Raw genomic sequence first — 23,940 nt, forward strand, 5'->3', positions numbered from 1 at the left:
ACTGATATTGCTTAAGTGGGCAGAGCTTGTCTGCCTGAATCACTCTATTGCAATTAACTGGTTTAGGACATGAACATCCTTGGCCTCCATCACTCTCACCTGCTCATTCCATTCACTCAGCACATCATGAATCCAAGTTTCAAACGCAACACCACAGGCCTCTTATTTTCTTTGAATATGTGACGATACCAAGATGGTTTCAGCCCAAACCATCTGATCAGAGTCCTTCATCCACTCATAGTTTATTTGATCAGTTACAGACATGCTTCCTATGACTGCTTTACTTTCTATGAGCAAACAGCTCCAAGTGCCTGCCTTTGACGCCTCTTTCAGTGTCTGCGCACAGCAAGTGATCTTATTCCAAAATATGCTGGCTGTCCACATAAATGTGCACAGGTTCTTTTGCATATTTGGAAAGTACTTCTGTAGAGTTGGAGGAGGATTTGCCCTTCGCATATGTGGGTCTCTGCTGATGTATTGAGCTTTTTCTTTTCTAAAATGAACTTCCCCTGGTTGCACACATTTACGATACTTCTACTAAAGCTGTTCACACTGTCTAATTCCCATTCACTATCAAGATAAGATGTATTCCCACAGAAAAGGAAGACCGCTTCTAACGGTATGCTGGAATGCTTGCTTTTATTATTTAAGTTGTGTAAAGCAGAATACTTTAGCCTTAGAACGTTTTAGGCATATACTATTCAGGACTCAGTACCTTTCTAGCACTTTCTAGGCATTATCGGATTGATTTTTTTCAACTTAATCTATTAGGTCATTATGATCAATTTCTAAATGTAATAAACTGGATCATGATTTGAATGGTGCAGCAGCACCGGGCCCAAAAGTTGTCAATGCTCCTCTAAACACATAATATTGCTATAGTTGACTATTAAACAGGCAGTCCCAATTGCAGTTACCTTACAGTTAATAGGGGCTTGATTATGGTGTGGCAGGTGCAGTGGCAGCGGGGTCAAATGTTATCATAACTCCAATAAACACCAAATATTGCTATATTTTACTACTAAACAGGCAGTCACAAGTGCAGTTATCTTGCAGGCAACAGGGTCATTATTTGAATGGTACAGCAGGTGCAGGTGCATCAGGCCAAAATTTATCAGAACTTCTCTGAACACCTAATATTGCTATATTTCACAACTAAACAGGCAGTCACAATTGCAGTTATGTAGCAAGTCTTAGGGTTGTGATTTCAATAGTGCAGTAGGTGCAGTGGCACCAGGCCAAAATTCATCAGAACTCCTCTGAACACCTAATATTGCTATATTTCACAACTAACAGGCAGTCACAATTGCAGTTATGTAGCAAGTCTTGGGGTTGTGATTTCAATAGTGCAGTAGGTGCAATGAAATCAGGAGCAAAAGCTATAGGCATCACACTAAACACAGATTATTGCTATATTTTACAACTAAACAGATAGTCACAGGCCCAGTTATCTCTCAGACACTAGAGTCAAGTTTTCAGAACTCCTAATATTACTATATTTTACTACAAAGCAGGTAGACACAATTGCAGTTACCTTGCAATTAAAAGAGGCTTGATTTAAATGGTGCAGCAGGTGCAGTGGCACCAGGGCAAAAAGTTGTCAGAACTCCACTAAACATTGCTATATTTTACTACTATCCAAAAAAAACAAAAAGAGGGAGTGAAGAGGTAATGCTCAAAAGAGCAATGGAGGTGGATACTCCCTCCTGTAGTCAATATATAAGAAACAAAAGGATCCACCCTCAGACCGATGTATGAGCATGTGCTACCAGACTATGTGTGTTTCCTAGAGTGGTGGAAAGCACACAGCTTTGTTTAAATACCCCTCACACACCAAAAGGACCCTTGGTGTCCTGCTTCATTATAGAGGTCTTCCCGCCCTCTGTGCAACTGTGGTGCTACGACCTACGACTACGCGGGTGCACTGTTTATGAAAATCAAGACTATGTGTAGTGTAGGAATGTGAGTTGAAGGGCCAGGAGTGAGTGAAAGAGTGATTATGAATTAAAAATGCCTGGCTCTGTGGACAAAATACTTTAATATTCCTTTGAGCTGGTATTGTTAAAAGTAGGAGCATAGTCTTGTTTTTCATGAACAGTGCTCCCGCCTAGTCGTAGGTCGTAGCACACCACATCCCGCAGCAGGGTGGGAAGACCCCTATGATGAAGCATGACACCAAGGGTCCTTTTAGTGTGTGAGTGGTATTTAAACAAAGCTGTGTGCTTTCCACCACTGTAGGAAACACACGTAGTCTGGGAGAACACGGTCATATATGGGTCTTAGGGTGGATCCTTTTGTTTCTTATATATATTTTACTACTAAACAGGCAGTCATAAGTGTAGTTATCTAGCAAACACTTGGTTAATGATTTCAATAGTGCAGCAGGTGCAGTGGCACCAGGACCAAAAGCTCCAGGCACCCCACTAAATACCTAATAACACAATATTTTATTCCTAAACAGACAACCACAAGTGCAGTTACCTTCAGACAACGGGGTCATGATTTGAATGTTGCAACAGGTGCAGTGGGAAAGGGCTAAAACGCTGTCAGAACTCCTCTAAACACCTCATTTTGCTATATTTTACAACTAAATAGGCAGTCACAAGTTCATTTATCTAGCAGGAAATAGGGTCATGATTTGAATGGTGCAGCATGTACAGTAGCACTAGGACAAAAGCTCTAGGCAACCCCACTAGATGCAGAATATTGTTAAATTCTTCTACTAAACAGGCAGTCATGAGTGCAGTTATCTAGCAGGCACTAGGGCCATTATTTCAATCGTGCTGCAGGTGCAGTGGCACCAGGGCAAAGTTGTCAAACCTCCTTTAAACACCCAATATTGCTATATTTAACTATTTTATTGTTTTGTATTGTATTTTGGATTTATAAAGCGCACTGTAACAAGTGCAGTTATTTCAATGGTGCAGCAGGTGCTGTGACACCGGGGCCCAAAGCTCTAGGAACCAATCTAAAGCTAAATACTGCAATATTTTACTACTAAACAGGCAATCACAAGTGCAGTTATGTTACAGGCAATAGGGTCATGATTTGAATGGTGTAGCAGATGCAGTGGCATCGGGACCAAAAGTTGTCATAACTTCTCTAAACACCTAATATTGCTAAATTGCACTAATAAACAGGCAGTCACAGATGCAGTTATCTTTCAGGCACTAGGGGCATGATTTGAATGGTGCAGCAGGTGCAGTGGCATCAGACCCAAAAGTTGTCAGAACTCCTCTAAACACATAATATTGCTATTACATCAATGAACTCTATTATTTCCCTCTTTAATTTCATTTTTCAAACTCTTGCTATTACTTACCTGCACTATACCTCCAGTAACAGCACAATACATTGTCTTTTTGAACATAAACTAGTCATAACACTTTAACAAACTTTCTTTAACTTATATTGTACAACTACTCTGCAAGTAACAACTTACAACAAAAAACAGCTTATTATTAATCGGCGAAACCTAGTCCATTTACCAATGCTTGCTTCTTTTTCTCCCCATTGCTTTTCCTCTCACTCCCTTTCCTCATGGACCTATCCCTCCTGTTTCTCCCACCTCCTTTCCTCTTGTTCCTGGTGAGCTGAACTCAATTTCTCCCCCTTGATCTCTTTGATCTTCTCTTCCTCCACCACAGCTTTCTCTAGAGCCAACTGCAAGCTCTGTGTCTCTGTTAGAGTTAACCTACCCAAGGGCACAACTTTCGAAGTCGGTGACAGGGGTACCCTTGAAATCCGGGAGGGGCAGTAGGTGAGAAGATGTCCTAGAGAAATACTGGAAAGCAAATGTGGGGATATACTAGGGGTGTGGGCAGCGTCTTCGGAAAACCTGTGCTAAGTGGCCAGTAGAGACTGACACACACAGCACTTCCTCCTTAGTTTCTTAACAAGACACCCTCTGCAGTGTTTATCATAATTTCTTCCCTGCTGCCAAGTTTCTTTCACTGCTCTTTAACATAACTAACAAGGATCTACCAAACGTCGTTTCTGGGAGCCTTTCATCACCTCTCTAAACACAGATCCCTTAACTGTTGTAGGGATATTGTTTCAAACCAGCCTTGTATCTACCATTGCACTGTGCAGGTAATGCTGTGCTTAAGCTGATCATATCATTCTATTCAAGAAAGTTGGAACAAATGGCTTTGGCAGATCTCACGCCACTTGCAGCCAATCGTCAGACCCTGTTTAGGGGCCACAGCAGACAGGGGTTCCTTGCGCCCCAGCAGAGGTGATTGGGGTCATTTGTCACTATTGTCAAGGAGCCTCTCATGCTCTGGGTCTGCAAACGGGGCAACATGCAACCCTCTTGGGCACTTGACTTTCAGGGTAGCAAGAGAGAGCAGCCAGTCTTACCAGGGAGGTAGAGTGTGGGGGAAGACCTCAGAGCTCAACAATTAACCAACAGACACAATAACTCAATGCCCCTCCCAGTGCTCATCTTTTTGTGAAAGAAGGTACTTTTAATCTCACAGCAGAGCAGAATACTAAATTATCCAATTCAAAATATTGGTTTCCCTCCTGATCATGATTCTCCCCTTACTGTGGGTGCCACTCCCCCTCCTCAGATCTCTTTACTTTTGGGTGATCCTATTCATTACAATCCTCCAGCAGTCTCTAGCAGAGGTATGTATTAGGCCCTATTAGGATAAGATCAAAGTGACTGACCATTAAAACCCAAAAGGATAAATGTTCATTCAGTCACTTTGATCTTATCCCTACATTAGTTAGTGTTCAGAATTAGTTTCAATGCTAGTGCTTGCATCAGCTAGTTGCAATAATCTGTTAAGGTCATAAGTAGGGATCTGCAGTACTCACACGTTGTCTCTTTTACAGTTGCAATACAAAGTCATGCCGTGGCCTCTTGATGGAACACACAAATGCAGCTCGGTAGACTTTTGTGTAGTGATGCTGATGTACGTGGATTCTAAGACAAGGCGGTCGTGGCTCTTTTCTTGTTCAGTGCAGACAAATTCCACGGCAGGTTGGGTTCTCTCTCTGCAGAAGTGTCTGCAGGTGTGTGCTCCTTGCAGTTGAGGCCTACTTAGGCCTATCGGATCTCTCCTAAGCAGCCATATGCTGTCGAAAGTGGCAGTCCTGAATTGTCTTTCACAGTGGCTGCAATGGCACACACAGATCCTTTGGTGTCGTTTTTGATAAATTGAAGCCATGCATGGAGTCCAGAAGTCCCACTTGCAGCAAAGGTTTCCCATGGGGAACTTTCACACAGTCCACTTTCTCCAGCTATTCCCCAAATTAGGGACACACTGAGTTTCTCTTCCTTCTCAGTCTCTCCTTTTGCGGATCCTTACAGTCTTGTTCTGGCTCTCAACAGGCCTCTAGACGCTAGACAGACCCTCCACTTCTTCACCAGAAAGTGAGAGCAGACTTCAGGTGAATTCAAGTCATCTCTGGAAGACTGGCTGTCAGGCAGACATCAGCCCTGGTAATACTGAAGTCCTTCCTGGACTCTTTAGAGCACCCCCTTGTTTGGTGAATAACTTGTAACTGGGACAAAGTTGAATGGTTTAAATCCTACTTTTTGCACATTTTCAAGACAGGGGATGTGGATCCACTGTCTCAAACTTCACAAACAGTTTGGGGTGGTTCTCGTTCAAGTGTACTTCTCAGCCTGCTCTCAAGTCACAAACGGTCCGGTGTACCACCTGGACTTGGAAAGAAATGAACGAGAAAGCGGGTAATGTGCAGTTCTATTTTTCAGCCATCCCACTTTGAAATATTCCAAGGTCCCTCTGCCCCCCTACCATGGAAAGGGGAGAAGTTAATGCAGTAAGGGGTTGAGGTATAAAATTGTTAGGTCATTTGTAAGTAAAAGGGAAATTCCTGACTGAATCCTTACCAACAGAAGCACAACACTAAATATTGTCCTACACTAGAGGCTGATACAGGCTGTGTAAATGGCCTTTCAAGCTTTCCCAGTGGAGCCATCCAATTATTTATCACTCACTCAACCGAGTTCTTCCCCTGACTGCAGGAGATGGGTTTTACAAATTATACACTGCATTCCTAAATGTTTTGAAGACAAACACATCATGCACAAAGACATTGGGAGAAAGATTTGGAGATGGAAATAGACATTGGTATATGGCAGTACTGTTATATGCAAATTGGCATGGTATTGTTGCACTGCAAACAGCTTGTACTTCCCTCTGATACGAATGCGTAGGTTTGACGACATGAAAAGCCCTGCATGTCAACGGTGTTGGTACCTGCATACATACTTTCCCGTGGCTCTGCCCAGACATTAACACCTTTTGGCAGGAAGTCATTGACACTGTATTTGAAACTCTGGATGACACTGTAGACTCTCTTATTGGGATTTGGGGCAAAAATCTTAAAATAGGCGCATTGCCCGGTCGCATTACTCTTGCTGGAGGTCAGGAGACTTATAGCGATAACATTTCTTCATTGGAAACAGGACTGGCACAAATGTATGCTGACTCTGCAATAAAAGCACAGAAATGTACACTACAATGCAACCAACCACTGCAAGGCTGTCGGTTGGATGGGGACTGTTGTGTCATATATTATTGATCACGAGTTCGGATGGATTTGTGACCACTGACTGGTGCACAAGGAGCTTATGCCTGAGGATGCGCATACACTCAAATACAGTTTTTCTCAAACCTGTTGGAAGAATCAGTCTTGAATCACAGAAGAGCAAAGCATTCTTTTCTGACAGGTCCTCTTTCACCAGATTTTTCTTCATTCAGTTCTTTGGTATCTTCACATAGTACCAGTCTGGAAAGACAACCAGCTGTCGTATTTTCCACCCCTGGAAGACAATGAACGTCAAACATATACTTTTGTCAGCTGAAAACCCATTCATGTATTCTAGTCGAAATCCCATCTACGCATTTCTTTAACAAATAAAAACAATTGCGAAGGGGTTGATGACCCATGAGCACTGTAAACATCTTTCTCCATAAAATGTTTCTAAATTCGGTAATGGCTCAGTATACTGCCAAAGCCTCCCTCTCTATGACTGAATAATTTGCATGTATGCCCTTTTAGTGCTCTGGAGGCAAATCTATGGTAAATTCTTCCATATCGTTGACTTGAAGTTGAGACAACACTGCCACTACACCTTTAGCACTGACAGCTATAGTAACAATACATTTCTGTCCATGCACAAATGCTTTTAAAGATGGTGCACTTTTCAGTTCCTTCTTGATCCTTTGGAAACTTTTCTCACATTCATCTTTCCACTCAAACTCCTACCCTTTTTTTTAGTTAAACCCTCATGGCATGAGCCTTCACTGACACGGTCCACACATTTTCTTAAAATTCAGCCATTCTTAAAAAGAAACACAATTCATCTTTATTGACAGGTGTCTGAACTTTATCTAAAGTGCTCACCGTATCTTCTTTTTGTTTTATGCCTTGTCCAGTATTTGTGTGCCCTAAATACTATCTTTTATCTTGCCCAAATCAATACGTCTTTGCCCTTAATGTCATCCCTTATTTCTCAAATATACTTAGTACTTCTGAAACCTTTTCATTGTGTTTATGCCAGACATCACATGGATAAAATATTATTCCACGTAAATTCACAAAGGCTAGTGGCATGGCTTGTGGGCCTCATATGGATTCATTTTGAGTTACTATATTAATTAACCACGGAGCCATACATATTTTGAATAGGCTGTCTGGTGAATAATGTAAAAATAAGTAACGAAACCCAAATGGACATTAAGTAATGTTCTGGAATTTTGTTGATGCTGATTACTTGTAAAACCGTTTTTTTCTCTATACTTGCTGCCCATCATGTTTCCCTAAGATCCCTCCAAAGTATGTGTAGGTGGACACACCTGGTAAATGCAGTTTAACTGCAAGTTTTGCTACACGCTAGGGCTTGTACCTAATATAACAACTTCTTTCCTTTCGTTAATATTATGCACTTCATCTCCAAAGGCAGCCTTCGATATCAGTCCGAAATGTTGAATGGTATTTTTACTTAGACAAAAGACCAAAGGGCAACCCAGTCACCCCTTGCAAGCTTGTGTATAAACTAGATTTAAAACAAGTAAGGGATTCATTCAAATAAAAGGTTAATATCTAAATAGAAATAAGTTGTATATCCCAATATGGTGAAAAGCAGAATAAATCTTAAAGTGCAAGTTAGTAATAAGATAATAATTAGGCCTCCCAGTTTTCCGTTTTACTGATTTTTACGGACAAATACAGACAGAAAACTATTCATTTTCCTGTCTGTATTTATTTTCATCTACAGAAATTGACAGAAAATAGCCTTCACAGGTTGATTTTTTTCCACTGTCAGATATGAGTGCCAGGTTCGAAGGTGTTGCGATTGAGAGGTAGAGGAGATGAAAAAAGACAATATATTTCCTAATTAAGCTTACTTAAGTGCAGATCTACAGTTATTTATGTTATTCTACAATGGAAGTTTTTTCAGAAAAAGCTATTAAACTGTATACTGCTGAAATCCTTTGGATATTCAAATGTAAGTATACATTTATTAGTTAAATAAATGTGGAAAAATACCCATTGCAGCTTCATTGATAAAGAAAACACAAAATAAAAATGGATAAATACAGACGGAAATGTAAAAAAACTAAAATACCATAAAACCGGGAGCCTTAGTAATAATATGAATCAATCAGAAAAGGGAACAGGCATACCAATATCAAATTTATGAAAATAAAATATTCTTTATGCTGCAAATAACGGAAAGCATAGGATACATTAAAAGCAAAACCTTCATACATTAATCAAGTATACATAAAGTAGATACAAATTGAATGAGGTGCTATAATCCAAGAATTTACATGGAAGATGTGAAAACGCTGTCAACGTTTCAGTCTCAAATGTCAGCAGTGCATGAGACCATCATCAGGACCATAATGGTTATAGGAGATTTGCATTAACCCAAAAATGAAAATAAATATATGATTGCTTGATTGTTTGGGTTGTATTTAAATAAGCTACTTTGATTAAATTGAATGGGAGAAGAGCGGCAGCACTGGCAGCAAGACTTGACTGGTTGTTTGAGTATTGGTTAAATAGGCTCCATCAACTCAATCGGAAAGGAGTAAAACTGCCTTTCTGCTAAAAAAACAAACTGCTAGTTAAATAGGCTCCCTTGATTCGAAGAGAAAGGGGACAAACTGCAATCCTGCTAAAAAAAAAGTGCCAGCATGGCGATCCAGTAGCAGATAGGCTCTTGCTCAAGTCGGCTTCGCAAGGGCGACAATTTTTCTACCTACTCCTAGCAGCACGACTGATGTGAAAGCAACCTCAGCAACCCTCACTAAATATGTGGTGGGGAAAGGTATAGAACCCCAATACCATGGAAAAGTTCACAGCCATCATTAGGGACTGGGTGGCCAAATTTCATTCAACTTGCAATCCTTTTACCACTTACATACGATGGCAACATAGAACGGGAGGAATACACCTAACTATGCCCAAAAGACTAAAGGCTTCAGATTTATGGGTGATGTCCCCCTCCAACACAGAGGGTGACCCACCCTGACTCTCACAATTGCAAAACCTAGGAAGCCTCGATAACCATGCGCTATACAAATCGACTAGATAAGATTAGATCATCAACAAGGCACATTTCTGCTCCATTGGTGGTTTCCATTACTCTACATTTTTGCGTGATATGTAATGTTAAAATCCGGATTGGTGGGAGACGTAGCAACTATCATGAGTTGAAAATAATGTTGGACTTTGCTTGATCCACTCTATTGTACAATTCATGGGTATGGACTTGTGCCAAATTCCTCCAGATATCTGTCTTCACCGCGGCATATGATGACTCTGCAATGTGCGTCATGTTTCTTTAAACCAAAAGGCTAAATAAAGTTGTTTAAAAAAGTGGCAACACTAGCTGCTTTTTGAGCATAATTTTTATTTTGCTCCTTTCCCCAAAAAGTGGATTTTTTTTATGACAGGTCACCTTTAACATGTTGTATATTTGGTATACACATCCCTGTTTTTAGAAGTCCCAGCCACCTTAATCAGATTGTAACTTTCTATATCCCATTCCCTGTGCGGCGAGCAGCCACAAGGAACATGTTTCAAATTCCAAAAACTAGGTTTTGAACATAGCATAAAACAATGTTCCTCATGACCTTCTTTATGTAATGTCCCTTGAACTGCTCTTTAGTAAATGCCTCTGCCCACCCTTTCATAGTAAACTGTTAACACGTCATTATTTCTCCTAATAACCTTGGCTTGGAAGGGAATAGAATAGAATCAGACCAGCACCAAGAGGCTGTGTAGTTTGTAGGGGTGCTTTAAACAGTTCACCTCACTCTAACTGGAATCCCTGTAGACCTTGTTGTCCAGCTTGGATGCACTTATCTTGCCAGTCTAACTGTACTGAAGAGGAAGGTCAAAAACCTATGAAACAAGGCAAGAGTTTAGGGATCTCCCACTCATCTCTCTTAAATCTAGCCTGCCTTGCCCCTCTCACATTATCACCCTCCAGTTGCTGTCTGTCCCCTTGGAGTGAGTAACCTGGTATTTGTAAAGCTCGACCTAATGACCCGTATAGGTATCAAGGCGCTGAGGACAGTCGGGGAGATTAAGTGAGCTATTGCCCAGAGTCACACGATGCTGAGCTGATCTGCCTCTGGCGCTGGGGATCGAACCCTGAGCCCCACACTCCGGAGTCATCCACCATGGCCGCTGCGCCACACCTCTCCCTCGCCCTGTCAGGCATCCTAAGTCAGATGAACTAGTATGTTCCCTCGGAGTATGTGGCCTGTCCAGGACACCTATACCCACTAAAGGGAGCTCCAGCGAGTGATATCTTTCAGAGTACCTTCACTTATACCTTTCTTAAACAGAACAATTAACCAGCCGCAGCCTTTTCACAAGCAGATTGGTAATCTTGATTCCTGGCTCAGAGAAGGTTTAAAGCATGGGTGAAGGGGCCAATGGGCCTGGGTCCCAGCATTTCAAGGGGTCCCCTGATAGAGCCAGCTCCGTTCTGCAGAGTCTTGTCCTGATGACCTTAAAATAATTCTTAAACTTGTTTTAAATATCTTTTTCCTTTAGTTTATTGTTAATGTGGGTGATATGTGAGAATGTATTACAGACACTTTGCATAAACATGTGTTTGATTCATGCAACATCCATAAAAAAAGTTTCTTTTAGATCAAAAGAGGACCTAACATATAAGAAATGTGAGGGTGTCACAGAGATTGTTTGCGGTAATATAAGTGAGCTGCTGCTATGTTACAATTTTGAAAACACACATCACCATCCCGGACTATTAGATGTATAGACACTAATAACGTGGGTAAGTGTGCCAGTGTGCCGTCAGTGACAAGGTGAAGGAGGGCATGAAAGAGCTGAAATTGGATCCTAAATTCAAAGCTGTTCTGAACAGGGGCCCCAAAATATGCTTGGCCCAGGGCCCCCAAAATCCTTAAGATGTCCCTGTTGCTGGTGTTTCAACCATGCAGCAGATTCACAAATTGTGGTCGGTTTCAAACTATACTTTTTCAAGCTTATTGAACTGACATCAGAGTGGCATCTTCTAGTGACCCTCAGATCTTGTAGTTTGAGACTTACCGCAAGCAATCATCACCATCACTGATTACACTAAAGTCATTGGAGTAACCATGTATTTACTAGAGGGTTGTACCCATGTGAAGGTATCTCTTTGTTGGTCTACTGGGCTGGCTCTCGGGTACCCAGTTTTTAAGGAGATATGCAAGCTGTATTGAGGTCGCCTGTTTTCCCCTTCCTTTTTGAGGATGTCAGTGGTTATACAACCTTGCTATATTATTCTGAATTTTCGACCCGTGAAATGCGACATGATCATGAAAAGATTACCTCTGGCTCCTCCCCACCACCGAGGAGCAGGGAGTTTTTGATGTCATTCCTAATTAAAGCTTCTGTAGTGGGATTGTCTAGGTTTAGGTTACTGGGTGATGTGTGTGTGCGGAATGTGTGAACGTAGAGTGCATGGGTGGAGTGAGAATGGACTATGTGTGCGTTTCAAAGTGAAGAAATTGGAGATAGACCTTGTTGTTATGCAGATGCTGCTCCTGTCACTCACTCAGTTGGTCTGTCTCTTCTTCAATAAAGTGTTCTTATGGAATAGTGTGTGGTGCAACTTCTTTCAATGTAAACCTTTTGCCTGTGAGGGCGACTCCCGGAGGAAGTTCTTGTTGTCATTAGTGATCCAGAAAGCCTGACAGTGATCCCTTGCAGTTATCAGAGAGTCAGAAAACTTACTGTGATCTACTAAGATGATCAGGGAACGAGGAACCCTGATGCCATTCGTCTAGGGTTACCTCTTTTGAGCAGGCCTTACTTGGACTATGTGGGAATGGGGTGGTTGATACAGCCGGAGATGGAATGATCTGACCAAATCATTAGCCTTGGACTCAGGAATTTTCTTTCTCCAGGCGAAGGTTGTGTGCACGAATACGGGTCGTATCGTACCCTTGAACGCCCCTGGAGAGATCCTGATCCGAGGCTACTGCAACATGTTGGGATACTGGGACGATGAGGAGAAAACTAAAGAAACATTCACCCCAGGAAACTGGTATCAAACTGGGTAAGTAGAACTGCCCCAATGCAAAATAGAAAAAGCTAATTCCTGCAATCTTCTAAAATATTAGTTGCAAAATGAAATATGTAAAATGTTCAAGCATTTCAGATCCAAACTAATAGTTGGTCTGTTCTGCTAATGTTTGCTACTCCTTGGATATGATTATGCACAGTCATAGGATGAATGCACAAATGTAGATGCTAAAGGGAGAAAGTCTGGTTCCATGGCTGGAGCAGACATGCAAGCTCTGGAGGGCCTAATGCGACTGGAGCACCCCATACCCTGAACCACAATAAACTCAACAGGATGTGCCTACACCCAGAGCCTATATCTTTTTTTAAAGTTGTATTATATAGTCCTAAACTTGCATAAGCCAGAATGATTTAAGGTTTGTATTGCTGAAATAAGACATAAGGACTTTTAAAAGAGGGCTGATTTTCGAGACTTGTAATGTAGAGAATTTAGAACTTATAAATGGATAATGTGCAATTACCCCAGTGAACAACAATAATGACAAAGACTGCAATTGCATTGGTTGTTTTTTAAAAGACATAGCATGATGATTTTCGTGCAAAAGTCAATTACTTTTTGAAGCATTATGCAGTTAAAAAACAAGACCAATCATGACTGGAAAAAAATGACATCTATTATGAGAAGAGTGTATACAGTGAGGACCACAGACCAAGATAGAAGAATAAAATGGGCAAAGGTGATCCCGGAACACTTTTACAAAAAATGCTTCCCTAAGATTAAAATGCAGACTGAGTTGTGTCAGGATCCCGACACTCAAGGGAGCCTATTGGTTTCAGCCTACGAGGAAATATGCGCACAGGTCTCGAAAGATCTTATAGCTAAACCTCTTTCGGGAACTCAAGTTCACAAGCGATGGTTCGACGCGGCATGTTCGAAGGCCCACAGAAATCTGTTGTCGGCTCTTAAAATTGTTCCAAGACCAAAAGAGGAAATTGCGAGGCTAAGGAAAATCTATAAGTTAGCAGTTAAGAGCCGCAAAGACTCCATCAAGCGCGAAACATGGGAGGAACTCCTCTCAGTGTCGGTGCTTAAGGACAGCAGAAGATTCTGGGAAATCATCAAGCACCCTCTTTTTTCGGAAGAAGATAATCTACCAATGGACTGCGTGATCACCGAGGAAAAATGGTTATCCTTCTTTAAAAATGTGTATGGGGGCAAAGCAGCCGAAGAGGACATTAATAGTCGTTTACCTTCTAATGGGAATGTCAACCCCATTGTTTTTAAACCCCAAGAAGTAGAAAAGGCGCTTATGGAAACCACCAAACATAAGGCTCCGGGCCCGGACGGAGTCCCGGCCGACTTTTTTATGTTCTCTCCTAAAATGTGGTCGAGAGTGTTGTCTAACGTGTTTAATGCAGTAAATTCCAATGCAGCACCCGCCTCATGGGCTAATTCTATTATCGTTCCCATTTATAAAAACAAAGGCCAGAGGGACGACCCAGCATTTTATAGGCCCATATCTCTGTTGGACTCCACCGTAAAAATTTTGGGGAAAGTTCTTTTAGCAAGATTGAGGGAGAACGTTGAGGGATGTGGCGGGCTGTGCGACCTACAATATGGCTTTAGAGAGAGTAAAGGCACGATCGAGCAATGCATTAATTTGTATTTACTCATCTCTAAGTACACAATGGCTAAGGAGGGCTCAGTTTTTCTGGCCTTCATGGACCTTTCGTCGGCTTTCGACCTCGTCAATAGGTCCAAATTATGGTCGATTTTGTTAGATATGGGAATTGACGAAGCCCTAGTCATGTATATGGCCTCGTTACATCAGGAGCTTTTCGCAGCTGTTCGTGTGTCCAACAATGGTAGGTGTACCTCCTCATTTAAATCCCTCAAAGGAGTACGCCAAGGCTGCATTCTGGCCCCTACGCTTTTTACCATTTATATTAATGGATTGGGGGCACACCTGAGGGGCAGAGGCACGGACGTACCGCGCGCAGGAGTCACCCACATTCCGGCACTCCTGTACGCGGACGATGCCGTGTTGATAGCCCGCACGGGTGTTGGCCTGCAGATTCTTCTTGACGCCTTTGGTTCCTTTATGGAAAATTTGGATCTAAAGGTTAACGCATCTAAATCCCATACCATGGTCATGGGTATAGAGGGCGCAAAGAGAAGACACAAATCATTCTTCTGCAGTGGGACCCCTGTGTCCGAGGTAACTACATTCCCCTATCTGGGAGTGTTGTTCGATCAAAAATGTACTTGGGGCCCACAGATAAACGCAAAGAGGTTGGCAGTAACTAGATCTTCATCCGCTCTCCTGGGCTTTGCCGGCAAATTGGGTGCCAGGCCCATGGAAGCGTTGGTGAAGATATACAAAAGTAAGCCTGTTGCCATCGCATCTTATGGATCTTCTCTGTGGGGTTATGTAAACCTCGACCCCATTCAGAGAGCAGAAAACAGATTCATTAGATCCCTTCTCTCAGTCCCCCAATCAACCCCCACCTATTCCATTCACAAGGAGGTTGGGTTGCCATATTTGTCGGACCTATTAAGCGTTGCACCCCTGACCTTGTGGCTGAAAATGTGGTTAAATGCTGATTTACCTCTGAACCATAAAATTCTGAGGGACGTCCTATCATTGGACAACCAGAGCAAAATTCCTTGGCTGGCCTATTTAAGCAAATCATTCTCAGATCTGGGTCGCCCAGAACTTTTTCATTCCCCTGAGAAAATCACGACCCGTGACATAGTCCAAACAAAAAAAGCCTTTTTAGAAAGGAAGGAAGTAAGCCGTGAGGCAGTTGAGCTTCAGAAGCCGGCAGTTAGGGCTCACTTTCTATTGCTGAGTGATCCTCAAATGGCCCCCTACCTTCGCTTCGTAACTATCCCTTATCATAGGTTTTTATTAACTAAACTAAGGTTTAACCTTATTCATTTTCACCTAGGTTCTTTTAAGGGTTGGCAGAAGCCAGAACTAGCCGCCCCTTGCAGCTGCGACCACTTTTCTGTGCAGGACACTATGCACTTCGTTATGTTCTGTAGCTTATTCCATGAGCAAAGGAAAAAACACTTGCTCCCCTTACTCAAAAATGCTGGGTTCACACAGGTGAGACCCGCACTGCTCTACCTACAGCTTATGACTAACCCATGCATAGCATTTGGTCTTGCAAATTTTTTAGTCGCGGCAGCTAGGGCGAAAGTGGCTGGCCAAACTCCGCCCTAAATGTCTGTTAAATGTCTGAAATTATATTATAGGCACTGTTTTTATATATATATATACTTTTTAATTATGTGTATATAGTATTTAAAATGTGTATTGAGTTAGATGTGTTTTTTTTTTTTTTTTTTTTTTTAAATGTCATGACCGCAACGTATACTTTTTAATGTGCTGTTTTAATGTTTTCTTTCTTTGTATGACTTTAATTAAGTCGAATAAAGATATTCTGACTGACTGAGTGTATACAGTCTAATGCTTTGGGGTTGTGGTGTGCGATGTATACCAGAATTGATGATAGAAACAAATTTTCAAATTAAAAACTGAGTAGAGAAATTGCTGTTGGAGCGTTAGTTCCATTTCTAGCAATCTACTGGATTTCCAAAAGTAGAAGTCACAACTCGGACAGTGGTCTTCCAAAGATGTAAGAAACATTTTGCAAGCATGTTGTGTATTCCCAGAGACGGGTTCTCGTTGCAGCAGAAGATTTCAATAATGGTGGGCAGTTGTAGTAGACGATTTTATCAATCGTTTGTTTGAAAATTCAGTGCACATGAAAAGAGAACGAGATGTTTTTCAGTGATGCAGAAAAGTGGATTTGCTCTACAGAATGGAGGAAACTCTGCATGTAACTGCATGAAAATCATCAGTACCCAGTAATCTGTACTGGGAACTAGGAGGATCACAAGAGAGGGGGCCCAGGAGACCAAGGACACACAATATTATATTAACTAGCCTGTGTCAATGGCGAACTTGGACAGGAGCTTGACGGTGAAGAGGAACAGAGCCTTTGAAAGTGGTTTCCCATAGTGCCAGCCCAGAGGTGGAACAGACCTCAGCATGTGGTGTTGGAGATTAAGGGAGGGGTGAGGTCCACAGAGAAGCACCTACTTTTCTGCCCCGAGTGAGAAAGTCACCTACTGAGACCCTCAGGGACCTCCAACCAGGAAGTCCTATCAAGATGCATCCGAGCTGGATTAAAGTGTCTGGAAAGTTTCAACAGAAAAACTGTGGAACATCTGTGGCAACCTAGACATATAGGGAAGCAGAGGTCCAGGCGGTGGCCGGATGTGCAAATGGATGGGCTAAATCAAGTGTTGGAGATTCATGAATCTGAATTGCTTGCGACACTCGGCAAATGGGCTCTGGGTACAGCAGTCCAGCACAGACATCGCTGACTGCCCAGGGCTCACAGGCGCCAAGTAGAGAGAGTGGTCTTCCACCAAGAAGATTCTGCAGGCCCTCTGCTGCACAGCACAGTAATCCCAGCATTCCCCTCTCTAGACCATGGCAGGCAATGGGCGAGGACCCTGTATTGGCTTGATAGGCTCATATTCGTGGTGTATGTTAAACAGAATCTTGTATGATCATGCTGTAAGTGTGATGGTGTATGGAAGAGTGATGTAATCTGTGGTAACAATGAGTTATCCCTTGCTGTGCTTGCAAACTTGATATAGGTTACCATGTTTGGAGAAGTTCATTGGTGAATATGATGGTTCTATTGGTAATGTGTTTCTTTGAGAATAGAGTGGTGTAGTCCACCTTTACTCATGCTGTTGTTTGTTTTTCAGGGACATTGGCACCATGGATAAGTATGGCTACTGTCAAATTGTCGGGCGTATTAAGGACATGATTATTCGAGGTGGCGAGAACATCTATCCAGCAGAGATCGAGCAGTTTCTACACACGCACCCTAAGATCGATGAAGCACAGGTCTGGAAAAGCGAGGGGATTCCTTCAGCTCCTTTGCATATTTACTCATTTATGTTCTGATGCTGGCCTGATGGCCATTTGGAAGGACAGTTTCATGATACAAAGTTGAATGGCACACAGATAGGAATATGCTCGGTTCACCTGTAGTTCGGTGTAAGATACTCCACGGAGAATGGAGCAGATTCATGCACCACACTTTCCTTGCATTGTACATTCAGTCGGGGGCAAATTCTGTGCGACTGTAGTTTTCTGTAGAGGAACAGTCTTCGTGCATCACAAGCTCATTACATGGTAAACCATAGTGGTAAGAACAGACTTGGTGCACCAGACTTTTTTTTCTATCATAAACCACGCAGCCAGGAATGCTCGGTGTGACAGGAGTATTTTGTTTGGTGTGTCATCTATTTAGGAGCATTCTAGCTGCATAAGGAATTATTAGTATAGTATGCCATGCATTTAGGAGCACATTTGTTGCCCCACAAGTTCTATGCCTTGTATGTTCTCCTGTTATGGCCCGATTTAATGTACCAGGTGTTTGTACGGCCTGCTATGCAGGAAGGACAGAATCAAAGCACCAGTGGTTTGTTGTATACCATGCCAGGCAGTCAGAAACAGACTCCATACCTTTTTCAATGGTGTACCATATCATTAGGAACATACACATGTCTCCGAGAGTTTATTTTGTAGTTTGCCATGCAGATATGACCAGTACACCAGGAATTATTTTTATTTTATGCTATTCTGCTCGGCTCAGTCCATTGTATGTTATGGTTTTAGAACCAGACGCAATGCACCAGGAGTTCTTTGTATGGCATGCTGTATTTATTTGTATAGTGCAAGCCAGGCGTCACTGGTGTCAGAGTACTGTACACAACTGTAGGTACAAAACAGGCAGACATTACAGACATCAAAGGAGCTGCTTGCAGATGTAATGTTGATGGAAGGATAACCTGCATCTGTGCTGATGTATACTTATGAGAAATAATTATTTGTGGATGGAGTTGTCTGTGAAGTCTTTGACGGACAACTGTCTCTTCCTCCCAAGGTGGTTGGCATAGACGATGAGCGGATGGGAGAAGAGGTCTGTGCCTGTTTAAGGCTGAAAGGCGGCCAGGAGTGCACTGCTGAGGAAGTCAAGGCTTTCTGCAAAGAAAAGGTAAGCCGTTGACCTTCTCCAGCATCCCATATACAGCTAAATCTTTTCTTGAAAAGCCAAGTAAGAAAATAGTTGCTTTCCTGGAACTACACTACTCCGGCATTGGTATCTTTCATAGATTTGCATGCTTGAATTATTCCCTGCATCCTCAGTAATCATTCAGCAAATCAGATTGGCATCTTTTGTGAAATGCAGTTGTGGATTTTTAAAATCTGAATGTACTCACAAGCGTCCTTGAGGTAGTAAAAGAAAAGCTCGAAGACACCATCCCTAGTAGTATCTATGCTGCAATTATCCGGGCTAGGTTCATCCACCACAAGCCTCTTTCTTGTGAGGGAAACACTTTCCAACTATCCAAAATAAATCTGTGCTCCTAGAAACAACATCTCAGTTGCAGGGATAAAAACTGATGTCACCATGTCCAATGTCAGTCTGATTTGTTGGGTACCTAGATGTGCGCGTTGCCAAATAATGGAAGACGTGCACCCCAAGATGGCATGGCTGTGCTGCTACAGATGATATGCCTGTTTTGTCAAGACTCATGGACTTGTGTAGAGGCCCAATGGAAGGGTATTGAACTGATAATAATTTTTTTGAAAAAATCATCAGTATCATCACATAATTACACTCTGAGCAATGTACTTGCATGTACAACAAGCATTGGCATAGCCAATAGGTCTCGCCTTTGGGACCTTATAACTGTTTAGCCATGCAGCACACTATCCATGACCATGTGCTGCTATGGATTGAATACAATTACTACATACTGGGCCATGCAGTGTGATTCAAGAATACATGTTTGCCTCAGCTGCACGCTTCTTCTTCTTCCTGGGTGGCATTTGGAAATTAAAAGCAACGATGGAAGGGTGGGGGTGAATTGAAAGCAATGACGGGAGGCTGGGAGAGAACTGAAAGCAACAATGGGAGGATAAGAGGAATTAAAAGCAACGGATTTAAAACGATGGGACAGTGGGAAGTTTTAAAAACATAGCTGCCAAAACAAAACAAAGGGGGAAGATTTTAAGTAGTAAGCACAAATCGAGAAGCATTTAATGAGAATATATTTTAAAAGGGAAAGGGAAATGGAAAAGTAATAAAACATTTTAGCGTTCTTTTTCTCTACAGGTGTGAATACCCATAGTATTTTTTCTCCAATAAATCGCAAAACCTAAGGTGTAACCCTAAGTGTTACCACTTTCCAAACCGTTTAAATAACCATAATCCTGGCCAACGAACGAACTTTTAACACCATGTTACGTCCCTTTAACAAGTACTCTATATCCCGCAGGCTTTTACCATAATATTAGACGTTTTTTTCCTCCAAACTGTTCACACTGTCTTTCTTAGTCATTTGCAAATAATTATCTGTGTTCGTGCACATGTTCAGCTGCCACCACTGATTTGGTGAGAGTTATTCTACTGCAGTGGCATAGCGCCTTCTCATGGCCGTGTTTATATACTGTCACCAGCCTGACACTGAAGCAGGCGGATTTTCCACTTGGCCTGTCAAACACACTGGGGCTCCATTTCAAACGGCCATGTGTGCATCTAATTGGTTTAAAACTGATTAGCCGAATAACTTGATTGTTTCCTAATCAGTATGTAATCTTCATCAAAAAGGCCCCTACTGCTTACAGTTAGCTGCGAAAAACACAGTCTGGGAAATGCTTCAGTCATTTAAGCACAGTACGAATCTCCAGCTTTTATTCGACGCTATAGCTTCTTGCAAATAATAAACAAGCACTGGCATAGCCAATAGGTCTCGCTTTTGGAGCTTAGAAGTATTTAGTTATGCAGCACAATGTCCTTGGTGCGAAAGGCAATTGATACCACGCATCAGCTCAACATCCTATAATTCTGGGCAAATCATTTAATCTCCCTGTGCCTACCAAAAATTAATGTGTCCTCATGTAACGTGCTCCAATACCTTCGGGTAGAGTTTGCGCTATATAAAACTGCAACAACAAAAAATACCTGATGTTAGGACAACACCCTGGGTTACCAATTAAATAAACCACCACGTGCTATACAGGGGGCAACAGTGAACATGGGCAGTAGTGCAAAAAGGGCACATTTGTTTCCAGTTCTTCGAATTATTTATGAATAGTCGATTTTTCTCCAATTTTGGATACTGTACTTAGGGCAGCAATAATGATCACCAAGGAACAAACTAGAGTGATCAAATACACAACAGAAAGCAGCTCAGCAGGCAATGTGTCACGACAACAGCAGCAGAAACAGCAGAAAGGAGGCGCCTGAAAAGCGGACTAAACTTTCTCAAGCAAAGCATAGTTTGATTACGTTCAAGTGCTAAACAATGATCCCCAGACCTATTAACGAGGTAAAAGACTATATAATGAGATCTACACCTAAAACGCTCAACAGGGCCCGCGCTCTACTCACCTCAACGTGGAGTGAACTTGGAGTGGCTCCCGGGCACAAACCGTGCAGGCGGGCCTTAATCGACTGGAAGGGTCTGGAGACTTCCAGGCCCGAGGAGCGCAACTCATGCGGAAAAGCAGTTGTCGGAGCGAGGCCAGCACTAGCATGGGAAGCAAACACAACAAACAACTCAACAGAGAAAACAACGACTATCAGAGAGGGGCTGTGTTAGTGCTTGAGCGAAGTACACTAAACACCGAGTCACTGCGTCTGTCTGAGGCACCCTCAAAGGGTGGCTAGCGCTTAGAGAACACTTGTGAGTGCACACATTTACTGCCTGCCATGGGAATGCACAGCCATTGTCACACAGCTCTCTTCATGGAAAGGCTTTCATACACTGGGGATTTGCACAAAATGTCCCCAGAAATGGTCATTTTTTAAATTTAATTTTGAGGGAGCTTTATGAAGACCTGGGTGTCGCCTTTAATTCAATGCAACATTTTATGGCGGTTTAAGAACAGAACGTTTGACATTAAGTTCAACGCCAAACTACTTTCAGAATTACAAATTTGCAGAGTTTAAGTAAATGCAAAAAAAGCTGAGATTCTCTGCAACAAGAGTTTTATGTTTTTTTAGGGGCATGTGGATGTAATAGATTTTTGCTCATTAAAAAAAGGGAATCTGCGCAGTTTCTTTCGCCGTTTGTTGGGTCATAATAAAGCTATACTAACAACTGTGACCTTCCCGCCTGCCCTTACTTTAGTAACAGCCCGAAGAAGGGTCTCTTTATTCTGGCCTGCTACCTGCACTGCCTCTCGGGTTACCACCTTAAAGCAGGGTGATTAAGGTGGGCTTTGTGGTGTTGAGTGACATCATTATTTTAATATAAAATCCTACGCGTCGTTAAAATATCTTTTACATTCTGCACTCTGAATAGCGAGCATAGGGCTCAGGAACTGAAACTGCAGTGTCTTTGTTAGGTCGGTGAGGTTGTAACATTGGGAGATGGAGTGCTGCTGGTATAGATAAAACAAGCATTGGCCGCACGATGCGCGAAGCTTGTACTAAGAGAAGCTGACAAGGACTTTGGAGAGGGCAGAGCGGGGCGCTTGGGAGAGCCCTGTGCTTTATGAGCCATGACGGCCAGACGGAGGAAAGACAGATGGCGGCTGCGCGCACGCACGTGCTCGTGAACGCAAGCTTGAGGCCAGGAAAAGCCTCTGGTGGCACTTTTAAAAGCCACTTACTAAATGTCTCTTGAAGAGACAGCGCAATGGCTGTCTCAGGCGAGACCTAAAAATGAATGTATGTTTGCATGAATGTGTCTGGATTGTCCAGGAGTCCGTCAGTTTGCCTCTGGATGCCGTGCAGCAAGAACACCTAAACAATGTTTGAAAGATGCACCGGGCTGCGTAGTTATTCAGGAGGAATGATGGCGTTGCAGGCATGCATCTGGTGTGCGTCTGTAAAACGCTGTACTGCACAATGACAACACGCAGCGCTTTGTGAAGCGTTACATGATAAATATAAGAAAATAAATTGAGAAGACAGTAGGTCTTCGCTTCGGATCCACAGCTCTGGCCCAAGGGTATGCACCTAGCTTAGAAATTGTATACGTTTGTTTTTTTCGCATTTTTTTAGTCAGTAATGCTCGAGTTTCCCTATTTCACGCTAAACGTGGGAGGCTATGTTGGGATGAAGAGCATTTTTTTTCTCTGTTTGGTAAGGAAAGATGGGCGTCTGGGCGGGCTCCGCCATCTTTATGTCGCACGCCAACAGCTGCTGCGCCTTCAAATTGGTGATGTTTGCATCGAAGGTTCTAGGTACCGCGCTCCTGTCCCATGCTCTTTTTGTAGGATAGCGCCGCACCGTTGTACGGTCTGCTAAAAGGAGGACACGAAAAACGAAGCCTTCAGAATATTTTATGTATTTAATGGATACAACATGTATTTCATGAAATATCGCTCTTTTGCCCTTTGTGTTGGTAAATTTTTTTATTTAACTGTACATCTATTTATCTCTACATTATATGTGCCCAATTCTCCAAACCCAACATGTCCTATGTGTGTCCATCCTTTGACAAGTACGGACAGGGGTCGTACAGCCGCTGATCACAATGGCGCGAAATCATTCCTTTCTGCTGTGTCCCTCATATCATGGCGTGTTTCCCTCATCTGTTTTGAATGCAGACAACAACAAAAGCACACGTTTCTGCATACCATGTTAAATGAGAACAACAAGATTTTTTTTAATGAGCACCCCACTATCAATGCCCCCCAGCCACCCAGTCACTACCCAGCCTTTGCTGCCCCTCATTGTTGACAATGGATCGTGGATATGTTCGGAGGCTTCTCTGTAGGCAGAAAGATCATATTTCAAATATTCCGCTTGCACGTATTTTGTTTCTGCTGCCAAACAGACTTGGAAGGCAGACAAAGGGCGGCAGTTCGCCTCTGTGCCCGTTTCTTTATATGCGCGTCCAGGCGCATTTTAATATATACATTTTAGGGATAACGCCTACAAGGACTTGATAATTAGCATCTACGCCAGTCAGGCAACGAAAGAGGGTTTATTGTCCTCGGTAACGATAGTGAAGCCACATATGGCCATTACACTGGACGAATATAGCAAATGATTAACACGTTTTCAACCACAGCAGGTATCGGGATTCAAGGATTTAGGGCAATTTGATTGACATAATCAACCCCCACCCCCGACCTGCACCATAAAATGCCAATGTTTGTGCCATCTGTAGAAAAATCGATCAGCATGACATAGAAATTGTGTCAAGGGGTACGAGAGTCAGCTGGGAACACTGGAATGGGGGAAGGCGAGAGAGGTGAGCAAGTGACAGCCCTGAATCTGGTGGACCATACCCTTACACCATCCAACATCTTACCCTGCATCCCCCCTTCTTGTACAAGGCCTGGA

At 42.6% G+C, this 23,940-nt stretch overlaps 1 protein-coding gene across 1 annotated transcript in view; it reads left to right on the forward strand.

The window, feature by feature from the left end:
- Positions 1-23,940, forward strand: part of ACSF2 (acyl-CoA synthetase family member 2) — a 652,634-nt gene that overhangs the window by 603,454 nt on the left and 25,240 nt on the right. Inside the window, exons 12-14 of the mRNA XM_086930824.1 lie at positions 12,420-12,571; positions 17,330-17,471; positions 18,517-18,627. Of these exons, the coding sequence (XP_086786950.1) occupies positions 12,420-12,571; positions 17,330-17,471; positions 18,517-18,627 (405 nt within the window). The remainder of the gene's footprint in view (positions 1-12,419; positions 12,572-17,329; positions 17,472-18,516; positions 18,628-23,940) is intronic.

This window comes from Lissotriton vulgaris, chromosome 7 (assembly GCF_964263255.1).
Source record: "Lissotriton vulgaris chromosome 7, aLisVul1.2, whole genome shotgun sequence".
Lineage (NCBI taxonomy): Eukaryota > Metazoa > Chordata > Amphibia > Caudata > Salamandridae > Lissotriton > Lissotriton vulgaris.